General features: G+C 36.8%; 2 protein-coding genes across 2 annotated transcripts; both read right to left on the bottom strand.

The window, feature by feature from the left end:
• Window positions 1-1,224: 1,224 nt before the first annotated feature.
• Window positions 1,225-9,601, bottom strand: GCK72_011471 (uncharacterized protein; the record flags this gene model as incomplete). Its single annotated transcript, XM_053728476.1, has 5 exons — window positions 1,225-1,273; window positions 1,382-1,463; window positions 2,374-2,603; window positions 7,149-7,366; window positions 9,518-9,601. The coding sequence occupies 5 exons, from the start codon at window positions 9,599-9,601 to the stop codon at window positions 1,225-1,227; spliced, it is 663 nt and encodes a 220-aa protein (XP_053588053.1).
• A 5,225-nt stretch (window positions 9,602-14,826) lies between these two features.
• Window positions 14,827-20,473, bottom strand: GCK72_011470 (uncharacterized protein; the record flags this gene model as incomplete). The annotated part of the gene is made up of 6 exons (XM_053728475.1): window positions 14,827-15,050; window positions 16,632-16,850; window positions 17,146-17,266; window positions 18,202-18,722; window positions 19,657-19,963; window positions 20,372-20,473. 6 exons carry the CDS (start codon window positions 20,471-20,473, stop codon window positions 14,827-14,829), a joined length of 1,494 nt encoding a protein of 497 aa, XP_053588052.1.
• Between the last annotated feature and the right edge of the window lie 1,752 nt (window positions 20,474-22,225).

Below are 22,225 nucleotides of genomic sequence, written 5' to 3'. Positions count from 1 at the left end.
TGCTGAAAAAAATGGTCGCAACCCGTGCAAACCAAGGAGAAAATGGGAAAAAAGGGGGAAAATCATGCAAAAAGTCACTGAAAATTAAAAATTCAAATTTCCGCCGCTTCTAATTGGATCAATTCGATGAGACTTTGATTTCGAGCGATTTCAGAGCCAAAAATTGTGGAATTTTTGAAGAAAATTGACGTAGAATTCGTGATTTCTGTCGAATTTCCGGCGGGAAATCTGAATTTTGAATTACCGCACGGTAATTTACTATTAATTAGGACTGAAAATTAAAGAAAAACCTATAAAAAGCGAAATAAGGGATAGAAAGATGAAAGGACCGGACATGAGAATCGAGAAAATATTAGAGCTGAAACGGAAGTTAAGACGCAATTAAGACATTATTCAATCAACGGTAATTAGACCAATTTGTTAATTAGGTCCCTTTTAAAGTCAGTTTAGGTGATTACTGTCATTTTAAGCTGAAAACCAAAAAAATCGGTTAGAAATTCCAGAAGTTACAGATTTTCGAAACTTTTCGAAACTCCCAAAATCACTAAATCTACAGTATCCCACTCAGATTCGTGTCGAGATTCATGAAACTTATATATTCAGAATCAGCGCGTCATGACGGTCCAGAAAAGTATAATCATGCCTATATTCTAAAAATTTCAGTTTTGACCCCTCCCGGGATCCATTTTTCTCAAATTTTCAAATCTGGGCATGATTATACTTTTCTGAACCGTCATGACGCGCTGATTCTGAATATACAAGTTTCATGGGTCTCGACACGAATCTGAGTGGGATACTGTAGATTTCGTGATTTTGGGAGTTTCGAAAAGTTTCGAAAATCTGTAATTTGGTCAGTTTTTGGCCGTTCTGACTGATTTGTCGCTTAAAATGACTGGAATTTTTTAAATACCAGTGGAAAGCTGAAAAATCATGGTTTCGCTGAAAATAGGAAGCATTTTCATAGGTTTTTGGGTTATTTCAGTCACAATTCATTGTTTTGATGGAATTTCAGCAGTTTTCGTACGGAAAATCACCTAAAATTTCAGAAAAATCGAGAACTCTGAAATGATCGATTGTTGTGTTTTTTCAGCAAAATTCTCGATTTTTCTAGAATCTGATGAGAAAACTGTTGAATTTCCGTTATAAACGACAATTTTTGACTGAAAATTACCCAAACAAAACGATTTTTTCTATGCTCGAAGGGTACTAATTAACTAATTAACTCTAATTACCGTCATTTTCATACTTTCTTATTTCCATTCCGTCTTCATCTCTAAAAATATTCAAAAAAAAACGAAAAAATTGATTAGAATTGGGTTACTGTAGGCGTGTGGTGACTACTGTAGACTACTGTAGTTTGTAGTTTGTGTAGTTTCCTTACGAATCATTCGCCGATTCGATATCATTGATGAATAGAGCGGAGAGGGCGAACAGCAAGAAGACGACACCGCCAATTAGGGTTACTGTAATTAGGGTAATTAAGAAAACTTGCATTTTTTTTTATTGATTTTTGTCTGAAATTGTATGAATTTCAATGATTTTTCGATCTGAAAATTGAATTTTCAGTTGGAAAACATCGGCAAAACTCAATTTCAAACGAAATTTGGACATTTTTAGGTGAAAAGTCTAGTTTTTGCTGGAAAATCATGATTTTTTCGGCTGAAAATGTCTGAATTGGAAAAAATTTGAGTTTTCCCTTCAAAAACGGGATTTTTAGACATTTTTCGACTAAAAATCCCGTTTTTGATGATAAAGTTCTATTTTCCTAGTTTAAACTCAAAATCCGGAGTCTGGGGTGCCTTGGCCGCGTATTTGAACAAAAATTCGACATTTCCTTTGTCTGGCGTTCTTTTGACGCGCTTTCCAGCAAAAATTCGAAATTTCCGGAGTCTGGGGTGCCTGAGACGCGTTTTCGAACAAAAATTTGAAATCTCCGTTGTCTGGCGTTCTTTTGACGCGTTTTCCGGCAAAACTTCCGAATTTCAGATGACTGGGGTGCCTGAGACGCGTTTCAAAGTGGAGAAATGGAAATTTCATTATCTGGCGCACCTCTGACGCGTTTTTAGTTAGAAAACAACACTAGGGGCTGAAAATTTCCGATTTTGAACGGTTTTTCATCGAATTTTCATTAAAAAACCGCTTTTCTCTCAGAAATTTCAGCTCTTTTACTGTTTTTCTCGATTTTCCGACTGAAAATTAAATTTTCAGATCGAAAAATCATCTGAAAACTCATTTTTCCAGCTAATTTCACAGTTTTCAGGATGATTTTAGTCGAAATCTAGATATTTTATAGTGGAAAATCTAGTTTTTTTAAGCTTAAAAATCGTGGTTTTTTTCGGCTGAAAACTGTAAAAATTCCAGATTATCGCTTACCAGTCCTAACAGATATCCGCTGAGCGACAATTTTGCCTCCAATGACTGCAATTCCAGTGCAAAGAGCGTGTCCGAGTACTCCTCCACCGATAACTCCCGCAATATTCTCTCTCGCACCGAGAATAATCGTCGTCAATTGGGATCGATCGCCCCATTCGGCGACGAATGTCAATGTGAACGCTTCGATGAAAATTCGAGATGTGAATAGGAAGATTTTACGCGTTTCTGATCTGAAAATATTAAGGATTTTCATCAGAAAATTGGGGGCAATTTTCAGCAATTTTCAGCCAATTTCAGCCGATTTTCAGCAATTTTGAGCTCAAAAGTAAATCTAACACGAGAATAGGAAGATTTTCCCAGCGTTTCTGATCTGAAAATATTGCGGATTTTTAGTGATAAATCGCAAATTTTCATCAATTTGCAATAAATTTTCACTCAAAACTCTCGATTTCTCGCTATATTTCGACTTCTTTTGAAGATTTTCAGCAATTTTGAGCTCAAAAAGTTGATCTCAGACCGATTTCAGCTCAATTTTCATCAAATTTCAGCAAATTAAAACTCAAATTGACGATGTTAGACCAATTTCAGCCTATTTTCCCAGCGTTTCTGATCTGAAAACATTGCGGATTTTCATCAGAATCGGGGGCAATTTTCAGTAAATTTAAGCTCAAAAAGTTGATCTCAGACCGGTTTCCGCCGATTTCAGCTTAATTTTCGTTAAATTTCAGTTATTTTTAGCAAAAAAATGTAGATTTCAGCCAATTTTCTTCAGATTGGAAGCAATTTTCACTAGTTTTCAGCAAAATTCAGCCAATTTCAGCTTTAAAAGTATTTAGACCCATTTGAGCCAATTCTGAGCTCAAAAATACAATATCAGACCGATTTCAGCCAATTTTCATCAAATTTTCATTGATTTTCAGCAATTTTGAGCTCAATTAGTCTATCTAACACGTGAACAGGAAGATTTTCCCAGCGTTTCTGATCTGAAAATATTGAGGTTTTCATCAGAATATTGGGGGGCAATTTTCAGCAATTTTAGCCGATTTCAGCCATTTTTCATTAAATTTTCCGTCATTTTTCGCCATTTTTGGTGCTTAAAACTCGAAATTTTCACTATTTTCAGTGGTTTTTACGCAAAAAATCCATTTTCTTGACGGATTTTCAGAATTGGAGTAATTTCCACTAGTTTTCAGCCAATTTCCATTAAACTTTCATCAAATCTCATCTATTCTGAGCTCAAAAAGTTAATCTCAGACCGATTTCAGCCAATTTTCATTAAATTTCAAAAATTAAAAACTCAAATTGACGATCTTAGACCAATTTCAGCCTATTTCCCTCAAATTTCAGCAATTTTCAGCTTAAAAAGTCAATCTCAAACCGATTTCAGCCATTTTTCATTAATATTCAGCAATTTTGAGCTCCAATCGCTCAAATAGTCGATCTTGGACCGGTTTCCGCCGATTTCAGCCAATTTTCTCAATTTTCACTAGTTTTCAGACAAATTCAGCCAATTTACCTTAACTTTTCATAAAATTTCAGCTTAAAAAGTATTCAGACCAATTTCAACCAATTCTGAACTCAAAAAGTCGATATCAGATCGATTTTAGTAAATTTTCCCTCAAATTCCATCAATTTCGAGCTCAATCAATCTTAGACCGATTTCCGCCGATTTCAGCTAAATTTTCGTTAAATTTCAGTTATTTTTAGCAACAAAAAAAATGTAGATTTCAGCCAATTTGTTTCAGAATTGAAGCAATTTACACTAGTTTTCACCCAAATTCAGCCAATTTCAGCTCTAAAAGAATTTAGACCGATTTCAGCCAATTCTGAGCTCAAAAATACAATATCAGACCGATTTCAGCCAATTTTCATCAAATTTTCATTGATTTTCAGCAATTTTGAGCTCAATTAGTCTATCTAACACGTGAACAGGAAGATTTTCCCAGCGTTTCTGATCTGAAAATATTGAGGTTTTCATCAGAATATTGGGGGGCAATTTTCAGCAATTTTAGCCGATTTCAGCCATTTTTCATTAAATTTTCCGTCATTTTTCGCCATTTTTTGGTGCTTAAAACTCGAAATTTTCACTATTTTCAGTGGTTTTTACGCAAAAAAATCCATTTTCTTGACGGATTTTCAGAATTGGAGTAATTTCCACTAGTTTTCAGCCAATTTCCATTAAACTTTCATCAAATCTCATCTATTCTGAGCTCAAAAAGTTAATCTCAGACCGATTTCAGCCAATTTTCATTAAATTTCAAAAATTAAAAACTCAAATTGACGATCTTAGACCAATTTCAGCCTATTTCCCTCAAATTTCAGCAATTTTCAGCTTAAAAAGTCAATCTCAAACCGATTTCAGCCATTTTTCATTAATATTCAGCAATTTTGAGCTCCAATCGCTCAAATAGTCGATCTTGGACCGGTTTTCCGCCGATTTCAGCCAATTTTCTCAATTTTCACTAGTTTTCAGACAAATTCAGCCAATTTACCTTAACTTTTCATAAAATTTCAGCTTAAAAAGTATTCAGACCAATTTCAACCAATTCTGAACTCAAAAAGTCGATATCAGATCGATTTTAGTAAATTTTCCCTCAAATTCCATCAATTTCGAGCTCAATCAATCTTAGACCGGTTTCCGCCGATTTCAGCTCAATTTTCATCAAATTTCAGCTAATTCTGAGCTCAAAAAGTCGATTTCAGACCGATTTTCATCAAAATTGGAGCATTTTCCACTAGTTTTCTGTCTGTTAGCCAATTTTTATTAAATTTTCATCACATTTCAGCAATTTTGAGCTTAATTGTCTATAAAAATTCAAATATTTTTTCCCGCTCTTTTTTCTTCCCGCAGCTCTTCAGCCTCGACTCTTCAGATTGTCATAATTTGTGATGTCTCAATTCGATTCGGCACGGATTAGAAATGTGTGGGAAAAAGAGAGAGAGTGTGCAGAAATGAGAGACGTTGACCTCATCTCACACCTCATTTTTTGTTCATTTTCGTTATTGTTTCGTTGAGAAATAATGACGATGTGAAGAACAATAAACGAGGTGAAAACGACTCTCGTTTTTTTGTTTTCTGGCGGATTAGGGATAGAGTAAGATGAAAGAGAGAAGGGACCGGGCAAGAGAATCAAAAAAAAAAAAATGATATTTTAAGAAATTTGAAATTAAAATATATCACAGTTGTGGGGGGAAGTATAGACGGAAGTCATTTTATTTCGACAGTATGAAAATTCTGGTTATTTTAAGCTAAAAATCAGCGAGAACGGTCAAAAACTGACCAAATTACAGATTTTCGAAACTTTTCGAAATTCCCAAAATCACTAATCCTACAGTATCCCACTCAGATTCGTGTCGAGACCCATGAAACTTGTATATTCAGAATCAGCGCGTCATGACGGTTCAGAAAAGTATAATCATGCCTATATTCTGAAAATTTCAGTTTTGACTCTTCTTGGGATCCATTTTTCTAAAATTTTCAGAATATAGGCATGATTATACTTTTCTGGACCGTCATGGCCTGCTGATTCTGAATATATAAGTTTCATGGGTCTCGACACAAAGTTGAGTGAGATAGGGTAGATTAAGTGATTTTGGGAGTTTCGAAAAGTTTCGAAAATCTGTAACTTCTGGAATTTCTAACAGATTTTTTTGGTTTTTAGCTTAAAATGACAGTAATCACCTAAACTGACTTGAAAAATATGATTTTCATTCCCTAAGGGTACAAATTCCGAGAATTTCAGTTTCCACCCTTTTGGAACCCATTTTTCTTGCTTAAATTCGTCAATTTCTAATAGTTTTGAGGCGAAATTCGGAATCTTCACGATTTTTGTTTCTGAAAATACTGAAATCGCTCAAAATCAAAAGCGATAAAGAGATCGGAATTCGAGCCGAATTTCTTCGAGTTTTAGTCCCAAATTGGAATATTCTTAGCTTCGAGGGCAAAATTCAACAATTTTTCAAGTTTTTTTCAACAAGGCTGAAAATGCGGGTTTAAAGATATTGAAATCGTGAAAAATTGGCTGAAACTCGCATTGTTTAATGAAAAATTGCTTAAAAACCGGTGCCTATCCACAATTTTTTTGCAATTTTCAACACTTTTTGAGTAATTTTTTGTTCAAAAATGCGATTTTCAGCCAATTTTTCATGATTTTAATGTCATTAACCCCGATTTTCGCGTTTTTCAGACCTTTTGGAAGAAATTGCACGTTTTCAGTTGGAAAATGAGGTTTTTTAGCTTGAAAACAGGGTTTTCAGCTCAAAAATCGTAAAAATCGGCGATTTTTGAAGAAAGCGCCCAAGACACGCCAGCCGACGATTTTGACGATTTTTACCGCAAAAAAACTCAATTTTTTGACTCAAAATTGATTTGAGACCATTTCCAGCCGATTTTCCACAAAAATTGGCTGAAAATCGAATTTTTAAACTAAAAATGGTGAAAATCGGAACAAATTGTAGATTTTTCTACAACTTATTCTGATTTTCAACACTTTTTGAGTAATTTTTTGTTCAAAAATGCGATTTTCAGCCAATTTTTCATGATTTTAATGTCATTAACCCCGATTTTCGCGTTTTTCAGACCTTTTTGGAAGAAATTGAACGTTTTTAGGTGGAAAATCGGAGTTTCAGCTCGAAGAAAGCGTCCAAGACACGCCAACCAATTTCCAAAGATTTTTGAGCAATTTTCGTTTAAAAATGCGATTTTCAGCCAATTTTTTCACGATTTTTGCGCATTTTCAGCCGTTTTCAGACAATTTTCAGCGCTAAAAACGTACTGTGGCGCTGCTCCACCTCCTCCTCCCTCGAGCATTTCAAACTTGCTCGCATCCAATTCTCCTTCTCGTTTCGCAACTTCCGCCTGAGCCTCTTCGAAACCTTCTTGTCCTTCATTCGGTGACATCGTCCATCCCTCATGGAGCATTTTCAGTCCGAATAGAGCAAAAAGAGCAGTCGAGAGATAATAAGTGACGGCACGGGGAATCACTTGTGTCACCTGCAACGAAATTGAGAGGGTTTTTAGAGGAAAAATTGAGTTTTTTTAGACCGAAAATCGAGTTTGTGTACCAAAATTCGCTATCTTTCGACCAAAATGCTCTATTTTTGGACCAAAAATTGTGTTTTTAAATTAAAAATTGAATTTTTGGACCGAAATTCGTCATTTTGGACCAATAATTCGCTATTTCTAGATCAAAATTAGCTTTTTAAGACCGAAAATTCGTCATTTTAGACCAAAAATTCGTCATTTTAGTCCGAAATTCGCTACTTTTGGTCCGAAAATTGAGTTTTTATACCAAAATTTCCTATTTTCAGACAAAAATTGGGTTTTTGAACCAAAAACGTAGGAAATGAGCGGAAAATTGAGATTTTCAAAAAAAAAATCATCAAAACCGTCAGTTTTCGACAGATTTTCAATATCTACGTGTCTGTGTGTCCAGATGTCCACATTTTTATACAAAATTATAGATTTTCAATCAAAAATAACGGATATCCGGACACACAGACAGACAGAGATCGAGTTTTCGCCAATTTCTGTCTGTCTGTGTGTCCGGATGTCCAGATTTTCTGCAAAAATTCATGAAAATTTGAGGATTTCATGTGATTTCAGCCTAAACCCCTATTTTTCGTCTGCTAAGTCTGATTTTCAGCCCGAATTTTCGATATTTCGTCAGTTCTGTGTGTCAAAATGTCCGGATTTTCGAATTTTCAGCCAAAAACCGGATTTTTTTCGCTGAAATCATAATTTTGACAATTTCCCACCGATTTTCAGTCATTTTTGAGCATTTTTCACTGATTTCAATCGAAATAACGGATATCCGGACACACAGACAGACAGAGATCGAGTTTTCGCCAATTTCTGTTTGTCTGTGTGTCCGAATGTCCGCATTTCCAAATTTTAAGTCAAAAACTGGCGTTTCTACCGATTTCAGCCGTTTTTTTTCTATTTTTTTCCGCTTTTTTCAGCCAAAAACCGGATTTTTAGTCTAAAAATCATAGTTTTGTCCGTTTTTGATCATTTCCCACCGATTTCGGCCGTTTTTTTTTTTTCTCGAATTTTCAGTCATTTTCAAAAGAAATTATAGATTTTCAGTCATTTTTGAGCATTTTTCACTAATTTAAACCAAAAATAACGGACATCCGGACACACAGACAGACAGAGATCGAGTTTTTCGCCAATTTCTGTTTGTCTGTGTGTCCGGAAGTCCAGATGTCGGCTGGAAATCTCAAAAAAATATGAAATTTATTCCCAAAATTCGTTTATTTGATCGGTTCTGTCTGTCTGTGTGTCTGGATGTCCGAATTTCCAAATTTTCAGCCAAAAACGGGATTTTTTCGCGGAAAATCACAATTTGACAGGATTTTCAGCAAAATCTCGCAGAAACCAACGTTTTTGTCCATTTTCCACCGATTTCGGCCGTTTTTCTCGAATTTTCAGTCACTTTCAAAAGAAATTATAGATTTTCGAGCATTTTTGAGCATTATTCACTGATTTCAATCAAAAATAACAGACATCCGGACACGCAGACAGACAAAACCGAGCTTTTCCAATTTCTGTCTGTCTGTGTGTCCGGAAGTCCAGATGTCGGCTGGAAATCTCAAAAAATATGAAATTTTATTCCCAAAATTCGTTTATTTGATCGGTTCTGTCTGTCTGTGTGTCTGGATGTCCGAATTTCCAAATTTTCAGCCAAAAAACGGGATTTTTTCGCGGAAAATCACAATTTTGACAGGATTTTCAGCAAAATCTCGCAGAAAACAACGTTTTTGTCCATTTTCCACCGATTTCGGCCGTTTTTTTCTCGAATTTTCAGTCATTTTCAAAAGAAATCATTGATTTTCGAGCATTTTTGAGCATTTTTGAGCATTTAAGCCAAAATATAACGGACATCCGGACACGCAGACAGACAAAAACCGAGCTTTTCCAATTTCTGTCTGTCTGTGTGTCCGAATGTCCGCATTTCCAAATTTTAAGTCAAAAACTGGCGTTTTTTACCGATTTCAGCCGTTCTTTTTCTATTTATCCCCATTTTTTTCAGCCAAAAACCGGATTTTTTTCGCTGAAAATCACAATTTTGTCCGTTTTTTACTCGAATTTTCACTCATTTTCAGTTCATTTTCACTCTCAATTCCCTCAATCCACACTAACCCATCCAAGACACGCTGAGAGTACGGTCATCAGAGCGAGTGCTCCCATTGCACCAGAGAAAACAGTGAGACGAGAGTGTCTCATTGACATAATCACTGCGATAAACCATGTTTTATCACCTAATTCTGAGACGACGATCACTGAGAACGAGGCAAGAAATCCGTGATAGAATGAGATGTCTTTTGATGAGATTTTCTGCAAAAAAATGGATTTTTTTAGGTTGAAAATATTAAAAATCGCATTTTTAGGCTGGAAATGCGCGAAAAAAAGTTGAAAAATTGGCTGAAAATCGCATTTTTAAACGGAAAACAGCTCGAAAATCTATGAAAATTGGAGCAAATTGTGGACTTTTTAGAATTTCGAGGTGTTTCACAGATTTTGAGAAATTTTTCGTTTAAAAGTGCGATTTTCAGCCAATTTTTCACAATTTCAATGTCAGCAAACCCGTTTTTTACCTTTATGCAAGAAATTTGACGTTTCTAGGTGGAAAATCGGGGGTTTTTCGCTCGAAAATCATGAAAATCATCATTTTTGAAAAAAGCGCCTAAGGCACGCCAACCGGCGATTTTCACGATTTTTACGTCGAAAAAACCTCAATTTTTGACTCGAAATCGATATAAGACCATTTTCAATCGATTTTTCACACTTTTTAGCTCGAAAAATGCGAAAGATGACTGAAATTACGCGAAAATCATGAAAAACTGCCAGAAAATCGAATTTTTTAACGAAAAATTGCCCAAAATCAGTGAAAATTGGAACAAATTGTGGTATATTTAATTTCGAGATGTCTATCCACAATTTGTATCAATTTTCACCGATTTTTGAGCATTTTTTCGATAAAAAAACAATTTTCAGCCGTTTTTTAGTGTTATTCAGTTTTCTTGAAAAAAATTGGACCTTTTGAAGTAGCTAGTCGGGATTTTTAGCTCGAAAATTGTAAAAATCGCCCAAGGCACGCCAGCCGGGCAATTTTCACGATTTTTACCCGAAAAAAACTCAATTTTTTGAGTCAAAATTGATTTAAGACCATTTTCAGTCGAATTTTTTCACAATTTCTAGCTCGAAAAATACGAAAATTCGCAAAAATCATGAAAAATTGCCTGAAAATCAAATTTTTCAACTAAAAAATGCTGAAAAAATCGGTGAAAATCGGAACAAGTTGTAGATTTTTCCACAATTCGTTCCAATTTTCACTGATTTTGGGACCAATTTTTCGTTTAAAAATTCGATTTTCAGTCAATTTTTCACGATTTTCGCGCATTTCCGGACATCTCAACAAATTCTTACTCAAAAAACTGAATTTTGGGATTAAAAGTTTCGAAAAATCTACTAGAAATGGTTTTTTTGGGGTAAAAATCGTGGAAATTGCTGGATGGGCGTGCCTTCGGCGCTTTCTTCAAAAAAACGATGATTTTCATGTATTTCGAGCTAAAAACCCTCAATTTTCTTGGCTTTTCTGGAAGAAATTAGACGTTTTCAGGTGAAAAATCGGGGTTTTTAGCTTGAAAATCGTTTAAAAAATCATAGTTTTATGAAGAAAGCGGCGAAGGCGCGCCAGTCGGGGCAATTTTCACGATTTTACCCCAAAAAACTCAATTTTGACTCAACATCGATCGGTGACCATTTCAAGCCGATCTTCCACAAAAATTGGCTGAAAATCTGGTTTTTAAAGAAAAATGGCTTAACATTGGTGAAATTTCGAGGGAGGTGTATTTGTTTCAATTTTCACCGATTTTTTAACAATTTTTCGTTCAAAAAATGCGATTTTCAGCCAATTTTCACAATTTCAATGCTATTTAACCCCGAAATTCCAATTTTTACCGATTTTTGAGTATTTCTTCGTGTAAAAATGCGATTTTCAGCCAACTTTCACGATTTTCAATGTCCCCAAGCACGATTTTCAGCAATTTTCAGCATTTTTCAACCAATTTTCACAATTTTCAGATATTTTTTGCATTTTTCAGCCCTTCCCCAATACCTTATGCTGCCTTCTCCATCTCCATCGCTAACCTGCGTCTCTCCAACACTCTCCTCTAATTTCACATCAACTGTATCGACATCTTTCTTAAACAGAGATAATTAAGAGTAATTAAGTGTAATAAATTTAATTATCTAATTACCCCGCCACATCAATATCTGCAACTAATGTCTGAATGAGAAGAAGAAGTAGAAATATCGATCCGAATGGAAGAAATCTCATTTTTCCACTGAAAATAGGGATTTTTAGAGTGGAGAAATGGTAGGTGGCCTAGTAAACTCCGTCTCGTGGCCTAGGATTTCAGAATTCGGCCACCAAACTTGCATAATCAGATTCAGCGCGTTTTCAGCTTTCAAATGAGTATAATCATGACTAGGTTTAAAGCACTTTGGCTCCCACCACGAAAACTACAGTAACCCACCGGCGCTTACTGTAGTTTTCGCGGTGAGACCTGAATCGCTCCGAACATAGTCATGATTATACTCATTTGAAAGCTGAAAACGCGCTGAATCCTATTATATAAGTTTAATAGTCAAGTTCTCAAAACCTAGGCTATGAGGTGTGGATTTCTAGGTCAGGGGGTGAAAATGTTGACTTTTGTGAGAAAAAACGAGATTTTTTTGCAAGAATAGTAATCGATTAAACTTTTAGCTTAAAATTTAGAGAAATATGCCTAACCCTTGTGGTGGCCTAGAAAGCCCCATCAGATGGCCTAGGATTCCAAAACTCGGCCACCAGACTCACACAGTTAGAGGATTTTTGAAGGGAAAATTGGAAAAATTAATTATTTCGAGCAAAAAAGAGTAAAAATAGTCATTTTATGCGGAAAATCGGCTGAAACAGCGATTTTTCATATTAAATCGATGAAAATAGGCATTTTCAGCATTTCCAGAGCGAAAATTCGCATTTTTCGACAGAAACCTCCAAAAACTCGATGGAAATCGAATAAAAACTAGTTTTTCGATCAAAAATCCAAAAAATCGGAGAATATCACACTTTTTTCATCAAAAATGGCGAAAAATCTCGAAAAAATCAGCATTTTCTGTGATTTTTAATGATTTCTCGCTCACTTTTTGATCGTTTTGATCTATTTTTAGAGTGAAACCACGAAATTTCAAAAACAGATAGTGAAAACCGGTTTTTTGGGTAGAAGACACATCAGAAATCAGATTTTCTTTGAAAAATAGCGATGAATCATAGTTTTTCAGCTAAAAAATTGACTTCTGACGTATTTCTGCTCAGAAAAATGAGAAAAACTAGGAAAATCAATCAGAGACCACTGTTGGTGAGTCAAAATGCAAACAAAAAGTGAAAAATAGCCATAGAATCGATTTTTCTATCAAAAAGCGCTATTTTTAGTTAAAAATACGCTCAAAAACTCATTTTTATGGCAAGAAATTATTATTTCCCCATTTTTTCACATTTTTATCTAAAAAAAAATACAAGAAAACTCAATTTTTAAATCAAAAATTGAATTTCTAGTCGATTTTCAGCGGGTTTCCCGCAATTTTCACACTCAAATCCTTCAAAAAAATCTGTCAGAAACTCATCTTTCTCATTAAAAACTAACGAAATCAATTTTTTCCGGTCAGAATTCTACAAAACCCTCATTTCCGGTCTATTTCATCGATTTTTCGCAATTTTACAATCAAATCGACGTAAAAAATCGCTCCGAAATCGATTTTAATTATTAAAAACCGAAAATAAACCATTTGAAACCCGGAAAATAATAATTTTCGATTTTTCCCCAATCCTTTAGTTCTAGTCGATTTTCACCGATTTTTCGCAAATTTCACACTAAAATCATTCAAAAATCACTCTAAACCCATTTTTTCATCAAAAACTAAAAAAATTCAATAGAAAAACGCCGAAAATCAACAAAATCGGAAGGGAAAAGCTGCCAGAACACATTGCGCGTCAAATCTGACGCATTGTGTGCATTACGTGGTTCTGCAATTGCGCGTCAAATCGGGTGTATGCAGACTGGAATGTCGGCCGATTTATATCTAATCTCGGCCTAAAATCTCTGAAATTTCAGACGAAAAACCGGTTTTCCGGGTGAAAATTCATGAAAAATCGAATTCTAAATTAATTTTCGATGAGAAACATCGATAATACTTGCAAAATCGGGCAGAAAAATGGAAAGATTTGAAAATAAAAATTTTAACTCGAAAAAAACTTTTAAAAAGAGCAGAAAAATGTTATCTACACTGCACGGTCTCCCATACTGCGAAAAAGAACTGCAAGGAACGTGAAGGTGATTTTTTCACGTTTTAATTCAATTCTTTTATTTTTTGCACTGAAAATGCAGGTTTTTCAGGTTTTTAGACGGCGCAAGGGATGAAAAAGGTCCCGTCCTACAGAATTGTAGAAAATTAAATTCTCTATCTTATGAGCCAGAAAACGTGAAATTTGGTCTGAAATTCACTTTTTCTATACAGAAAAACTGATTTTCAGAAAATTGAGTAAACTTTTTTGGTAGAAAACATTTTCTAATAAAACTTGCACATAATGTTCTTGAGGATACTCCAAAACTGTTACAATGTTTTTGAAAAAAAAATATTGGATGAAATGGCAGAAAATCTCAATTTTCTGAAAATCAGTTTTTCTGTATAGAAAAAGTGATTTCAGACCAAATTTCACGTTTTCTGGCTCATAAGATAGAGAATTTAATTTTCTACAATTCTGTAGGACGGGACCTTTTTCATCCCTTGCGCCGTCTAAAAACCTGAAAAACCTGCATTTTCAGTGCAAAAAATAAAAGAATTGAATTAAAACGTGAAAAAATCGCCTTCACGTTCCTTGCAGTTCTTTTTCGCACTGTGGGAGACCGTGCACTGTTTTATACCGTTTTTCAAATAAAAACGCCAAAAATCTGTCAAATTTTCCAGGTTTTCGAGTCGAAATCCCAAAAAATCGTTTCTACTGATTCTATGCGTTTTTACTCGATAAAAAAAAAAACGTTCTAAAACAGCGATAGATCACATTTTTCAGCTCTTTTTTAAATTTTTTTGAGTTGAAAATAATTTTTTCAAATTTTCCCATTTTTCTGCTCCGAAAATTCGATTTTTTATGAATTTTCTCCCGGAAACCGGGTTTTCGGCAGAAATTTCAGAGATTTCAGAGCAGAAACGCTGCGCGGCGAAATAGCTAAAAATGGGCGGGGCTTCTAAAAATGTTTATTCGTAATTCGATATAAAATGCAAAATCGGGAGGCAGAAAAGTGAGGAAACTTAGAAAAAAAGAATTTAATTTAAAAAAAACACATTTTAACAACAAAAGAGGTATTTCTGATAAGAAACATGTGATAATTAGAGATAATTAGAGATAATTACACTCCTTTCATCCATTTCGCGAAATTCGCGATTCCACGGCACGGGAAATTGTTTCCGATGGCTTTGATCGTCAATCCGCGGTCTCCGGTTATCAGAACACAATTACGGTGGAGCGCGTTTTCACTAGCGGCGACCACTTGGTGAATTGTGGATGATTGGGATGGTGGCGGAAGGGATTCCGACCATTTCAGCGCACTTTGCAGTATCATATCGTCGTTGTCTGCAAAATTTACGAAATTTTGGGAATAAGCTTGGCAAGTGCGCTCTAATGCTAATTTTGTTGAAAATTGTGTTATTTCCAGTTCCCAGCGACTGAGAATAACCCAATTTCCAACAAATTATCAGTAGAGCGCACTTTGTCACTTTGGCGCGGAAGCTATGCCCAAATTTTCATTTTCGACTCTAATTTGCTAAAAATGTCACTTTCTATGTGAAAAATTGCGAAATTTTGAGTTGAATTCGAGAAAAATTCGAAAAAATCGACTAAAAATTAGATTTCAGCGCACTTTGCAGTATCATATCGTCGTTTGTCTGCAAAATTTGCGGATTTTCAAAACTGAGCTTGGCAAGTGCGCTCTAATGCTAATTTTGGTTGAAAATTGTGTTATTTCCAGTTCCCAGCGACTGAGAATAACCCAATTTCCAACAAATTATCAGTAGAGCGCACTTTGTCACTTTGGCGCGGAAGCTATGCCCAAATTTTCATTTTCGACTCTAAATTTGCTAAAAATGTCACTTCTATGTGAAAAATTGCGAAATTTTGAGTTGAATTCGAGAAAAATTCGAAAAATCGACTAAAAATTAGATTTCAGCGCACTTTGCAGTATCATATCGTCGTTTGTCTGCAAAAATTTGCGGATTTTCAAAACTGAGCTTGGCAAGTGCGCTCTAATGCTAATTTTGGTTGAAAATTGTGTTATTTCCAGTTCCCAGCGACTGAGAATAACCCAATTTCCAACAAATTATCAGTAGAGCGCACTTTGTCACTTTGGCGCGGAAGCTATGCCCAAATTTTCATTTTCGACTCTAAATTTGCTAAAAATGTCACTTTCTATGTGAAAAATTGCGAAATTTTGAGTTGAATTCGAGAAAAATTCGAAAAATCGACTAAAAATTAGATTTCAGCGCACTTTGCAGTATCATATCGTCGTTTGTCTGCAAAATTTGCGGATTTTCAAAACTGAGCTTGGCAAGTGCGCTCTAATGCTAATTTTGGTTGAAAATTGTGTTATTTTCAGCACCCAGCGACTGAGAATAACCGAATTTCCAACAAATTATCATAAGTCGAAAATAAAAATTTGAGCATAGCTTCCGCGTCAAAGTGACAAATGCGCTCTACTGATAAATTGTTGGAAATTATGTTATTCTCAGTCGCTGGGACCTGGAAATAACACAATTTTTAACAAAATTAGCATTAGAGCGCACTTGCCAAGCTCAGTTTTGAAAAATGAAATTTTTTTCTGCATTTTTCGATAATTTTGAGCCAAAAAATTGCCTTTTTTTAGCTCAAACTGTGCTCAAAGAAAGCGCGGCACGGTTGAGTGATGAACCATGCGGCGAAAAGTGGGCGGAGCTTAATGATTTCCAATCATAAAAACCTGAAAATCGACAGATTTTAATGCGAAAAAGTAATTTTTCAGCCGATTTTTCATTTTTGCAATTTCACCGCATGGTTGATGTCAATAACCGTGCCGCAGCTATTTTTCGTCGTTTTTAGCCTAAAAATGGCTGAAAATGACAGTTTTTTCGCGATTTTTCGCTGATTTTCTTGGCTGAAATCCTATTTTTTCGAATTTCTGACCATTTTTCCGATTCCATCCAAATCTTCGGCGGCCATCAGAAGTGACGGCAATCGTTTCCCCCGTCGTCGTCAACGTATACAAATTCTTCTGTTTCGTTTGCTCACGGAGCCACGAAACCGCGATTTTCGCTTTCGAAATTCGATCCGGATCATGCGATTCGGAATTCGATTTCGGATCCGTCGGCGAGAGTTTCGAAATGCTTTGCAGCTCGTCGAGCACTGAAAAAAAGGGGAAATTTGTGGATTTCTGACATTTTTTGGACTAAAAATCACGATTTTCACTGAAAAATCGCAAATTTTCAGCCAAAAATTGTGAATTTTACTGATAAAATGTGAATTTCAGCCAAAAATCACGGTTTTCATTGAAAAATTGCGGATTTTCAACTAAAAAATCATGAATTTTCAGCCAAAAATCGTGTTTCTGGGTCAAAAATCACGATTTTCATCCCAAAAAACCAGAATTTTGCGATTTCTGTGCTGAAAATCACAAAAATCGCAAATTTTCAGTGCTTACCTATCGTCGGAACAAGAATCTGAAACTTTTTGACGGTCTGCGCGGCTTCCAGAAGGTCTTTGATCAGTTGTAACTCGCCAATGAACACATTGGTGTCTGGTATCAAGTATTCCGGATGGATCTGCGAAAAAATCGATTTTAAAACTGAAATAGTCGAAAAAGTGATCAAAATTGATGATTTTGAGATTGAGAAGCTACCGTAACCCGGTCAGCTCTCTAGAAAGTGTTTTTGACTGAAAATTGTCGAAAACTGCGCTCCAAGACCGATGAAACTGAAAATTTCAGAATCAGCGCGCCAAGACGCTTCATATGAGTATAATCATGACTAGGTTTAGAGCAAATCGGGTCTCGACGCGAAAACTACCGTAGCCTGTACCCGGGTTACTGTAGTTTTCGCGTCGAGACCCCATTTTCTCCAAACATAAGCGTGATTATACTTTTCTGAAAGCTAATGACGACCTGATTTCGAATATGTAAGTCTAGTGGCCGAGGTTTAAAATCCTAGGCCATGAGAAGTGGGTTCTAGGCCATGGCTCAAAAATCTTATGGATCACTGTAGCAAACTGTGTGGAAGCATTTTTGTTAGTATATTCAAGGGATTCCGCACATTTTGTTCCAAAAATCATCGAATTTGGGTGAAAATGAAAAAATTTATGGATTTCGAACCGAAAATCTGAAATTTACAAAACGTGTTGTAACTCGCTCAGTTTTAGTCAAAAACTGAAAATTTTTAAATTTCTGGAATCAGCGCGTCAAGACGCTTTGAATGAGTATAATCATGACTAGGTTTTGCGAAAGTTGGGTCCCGCCACGAAAACTACAGTAACCCGAAACCCTTTTCGTGTTGAGACCCAAATCGCTCCAAACCTAGTCATGATTATACTCATTCGAAGCGTTTGACGTGCTGATTCTGAAAATTCCAGTTTCACCACAGTTTTCCACTATTTTAGTCAAAAAATCACCGAATTTCCAGAATTCCAGAGCTACGGATATAAAAATCACCATTTTTGCCCATTTTTTGTCAATTTTCAGTCAAATTTCATACAAAAACCTCACCACAATAACTCCCTTCCCCTTATCTCTCTCCTCTTCAATCATTTGCTCTCTGCTTTTCGGCTCTTCCCGTCCCTCCACGCCATCCTCCATTCCCTGCAGATTCCTACTGGAATTTTCAGCTTTTTTCGTCAAAACTCTCAATTTCTCGACGGCTTTCTTCAAATTCGTCATTCGTGACGCCCGTGACGCCACGGGATTCGCATCGAAAATTTTGAAGAAACTCGCGAGAATCACGGCTTCTGGATACACTGTTTCCCGTGTATTCAGATTCTCTTCGTCGTCGTAAATTCTCTCTAATCCGGTGAATCCTTCCGACAGAATCGTCGAATCCAACGTCTCCAGATGTTCCAACGTCTTCAGAATCTCGTCGGTTTCGGAGCGAAGAATCCACGTGGATAACACGTTTAACGCCGGCAAAATTAGGATTTTATGAGTGGAAATGTGTTCGAGAAGTGTCAGGAAATAAGTGAAGAGTGTATTGACGGAGATTTCGAGTTGGAATGTGCTTGATGACGTGGACGCTGAAAATTTTCCCTTCAAAACCATCAAAATTCCGTAGATGGCCTAGAAATCCACCTCCCGTGGCCTAGGATCTCAAAACTCGATCACCAAATCCACACAGTTAGATTCAGCTCGCCGAGACGCTTCGAATAAGTATAATCATGTCTGGATTTGGAGCAATTTGAAATTTTCAATGTCTATGCGCCTTTAAACTCGGATTACTGTAGTTTTCGTGGCGAGACTCAATTTGCATCAAATCCGGTCATGAGTATACTCATTCGAAGCGTCTCGGCGAGCTGATTTTGAATATACAAGTTTGGCGGCCGAGTTCTAAAATTCTAGGCCATTAGGAGTGGTTTTCTAGGCCACGGAATGAATTCTGTGATTTTTCCATTAAAAATCGAGATATGGTTAAAGAAATTTGCTGAGTTTAGTGTTCTAGACACAATTTCAGCTAGAATCTTAGGAAAAATAGCAAAATTTAGGTGAAAATGGAATATTTCTGTTAATGGCCTAGAAAACCACCTCCCGTGGCCTAGGATCTCAAAACTCGATCACCAAATCCACACAGTTAGTTTCAGCTCGCCGAGACGCTTCGAATGAGTATAATCACGACTATAATCTGAGCAATTTGAAATTTTCAATGTCTATGCGCCTTTAAACTCGGATTACTCTAGTTTTCGTGGCGAGACTCAATTTGCAATCGAATCCGGTCATGATTATACTCATTCAAAGCGTCTCGGCGAGCTGATTCTAGCTGTATAGGTTTGGTGACCGAATTCTCAAATTCTATGCCACGAGGAGTGGTTTTCTAAACCAAGGGGTGAAAATGTTAACTTTTATGTGAAAAAGCGAGATTTTTTTTGCAAAAATAGTGTGATCGATTTGACTTTTAGCTTATTTTTTTTTTGAGTTTTGGAATTCTAGGCCACCAAAATAGTTTTTTCCACGAACCTTTCTCAAAATTCGTCTGAACTGCATAGATAAACATTGCCGCAAGCTTAATCAACTGATCCGCTGTAAAATCAGTTTCAGCTTTTGCCAACGATGCATACAGTAGTCCGAATGCTCTTTCCGATACACTATCAAAGTGTTCCATTCCGATTTTTGTGACGAGTAGGCCGAAAGTGCCGGAGAGATACGACACGGCGCGTCGGTGGAGTTTCGCTTTCGAATGTTCCATGAAATGGGACAAAATGTCGTCGACCACTTTTTCACCGGTCCCGTCTTCTATAGCTTCGGTCGTTGGGTGGATCCAGATCTGATATTTGAGCAAAAATTGCAAAAATTAGATGTAAATCCGACTAAAAACTAGCAAATTTGCCCCATGGCCTAGAAAACCACCTCCCATGGCCTAGGATTCCAATCCTCGGCCACCAGACCTACATATTTGAAATCAGCTCGTTCTTAGCTTTCAGAAAAGTATAATCACGCTTAGGTTTGGTGCAAATCGGGTCCCACCACGAAAACTACCGTAGCCTGGATAAGGTTACTGTAGTTTTCGGGGCGGGACCCAAAGTGGTCCAAACCTAGTCATGATTATACTTTTCTGAAAGCTGAGAACGAGCTGATTTCAAATATGTGAGTCTAGTGGCCGAGGTTTGGAATCCTAGGCCACGAGATGTGGTTTTCTAGTCCACAAGCCATTTTTTTCAGATTTTCACCTTACCTGTCGTATCAACTTCAACTTTCTCAACACATTTCCCTGCTCTTTGACAATTCCGCACTCCTTATCGAGTACCGGCTGATATTTGGACACTTTAGTGCGCATCGCGTCGAGTCTCTGCTTCAGTCGATCCTCGCCACTTCATATGGATGAGAGCACGACAGGGCGCGTGTCAGATAGAAGAATTCATCGATTACTCGCTTCTGGAATGGCAAATTTCAGTAAAAATCGGAAAAAATCGATTAAAAATGGGAAAAAAAACATAGCGACACATGCGTAGTTAGTTTGCAAGCGATTAGTAGCAGAAAATGAGAAAATTTTAAAGAATTTCAGATAACCATCACCGTATACGTGTCAGAGGGTAAAAACAGAGCCCAGAAAGTTGAAAAAATGTGAAAATTGAATGGAATGTGCAGGAAAGAATGTTAGAAAACGTGAAAAATGGGGTTTTTGAGTGGAAAAATGGTCGGTGGCCTAGAAAACTCCGTCTCGTGGCCTAGGATTTGAGAACTCGGCCACCAAACTTGCATAATCAGATTCAGCGCGTTTTCAGCTTTCAAATGAGTATAATCATGACTAGGTTTAAAGCACTTTGGCTCCCACCACGAAAACTACAGTAACCCACCGGCGCTTACTGTAGTTTTCGCGGTGAGACCCGAATCGCTCCAAACCTAGTCATGATTATACTCATTTGAAAGCTGAAAACGCGCTGAATCTGATTATGCAAGTTTGGTGGCCGAATTCTGAAATCCTAGGCCACGAGACGGAGTTTTCTAGGCCAAGGGGTGAAAATTTGACTTTTATGTGAAAAAGCGAGATTTTTTGCAAAAATAGTGTGATCGATTTGACTTTTAGCTTAAAATTTAGAGAAATATGCCTTAATCTGTTGGTGGCCTAGAAAGCCACTCTCCATATCCTAGGATTCCAAAACTCGGCCACCAAACCTATACAGTTAGATTCAGCTCGTCGAGACGCTTCGAATGAGTATAATCATGCCATGGTTTGGTGAAAGTTGGGTCTCGACGCAAAAACGTCCAAGGGTTACGGTAGTTTTCGCGTCGAGACCCAACTTTCACCAAACCATGGCATGATTATACTCATTCGAAGCGTCTCGACGAGCTGAATCTAACTTTGTGGGTTGGTGGCCGAGTTTTGGAATCCTAGGCCATGAGGAGTGGTTTTTCGCTTTTTTTTTTCCGTGTTTCCCCCCATTTTTTGAGCCAAAACTCCCAATTTTCACAGTAGGGAAGTGCAAAATAGGTTAAAAAGAGGGGACATGTAGGGGAGAATTGTCCAAACCTGTCGTTGTTTCGACAACACGTCGACCGGCACCAGACGGGCACGTCGCGCACTACGGTACAGCATCTGAACGGGTTGAATGAGAAAAAAGAACAGAATATACAATTGAAAGTGCGCTCCACCGAACTTCAATGGAGCGTGGTAGGGAGAGAGAGAACTCGTTTTGCTTTTACCCAACTGACCCTATTCAAATAATTTTGTAGATCAAAATTTTCAAGAATTTTCCGGAAACCAAATTATCGATTTTCTTACCGAATAATAGACGACGACACCCAATTGATTGTACGGATGGCCGGTACTCGGCCAGAGTTGTGACGATTTTGGTAGTAACTGCAAAGACTGCGGTTAAATTTTTATGATTTTAGCATGAAAAAAACCCTTCAAAACGGTCAAAATTCCGTCTGAAATGGTAGGTGGCCTAGAAAACCACTCCCCATGGCCTAGGTTCTCACAATTCGGCCACGAAATTTAAACAGTTCGATTCAGCTCGCCGAGACGGTTCGAATGAGTATAATCATGCCTTGGTTTGGAGCAATTTGAAATTTTTGGGAGTCTATG

Source organism: Caenorhabditis remanei, chromosome III, assembly GCF_010183535.1.
Source record: "Caenorhabditis remanei strain PX506 chromosome III, whole genome shotgun sequence".
Taxonomy (NCBI): Eukaryota; Metazoa; Nematoda; class Chromadorea; order Rhabditida; family Rhabditidae; genus Caenorhabditis; species Caenorhabditis remanei.
The sequence above is the reverse complement of the archived record's forward strand: the minus strand, read 5'-3'. Positions and strand labels throughout refer to the sequence as shown.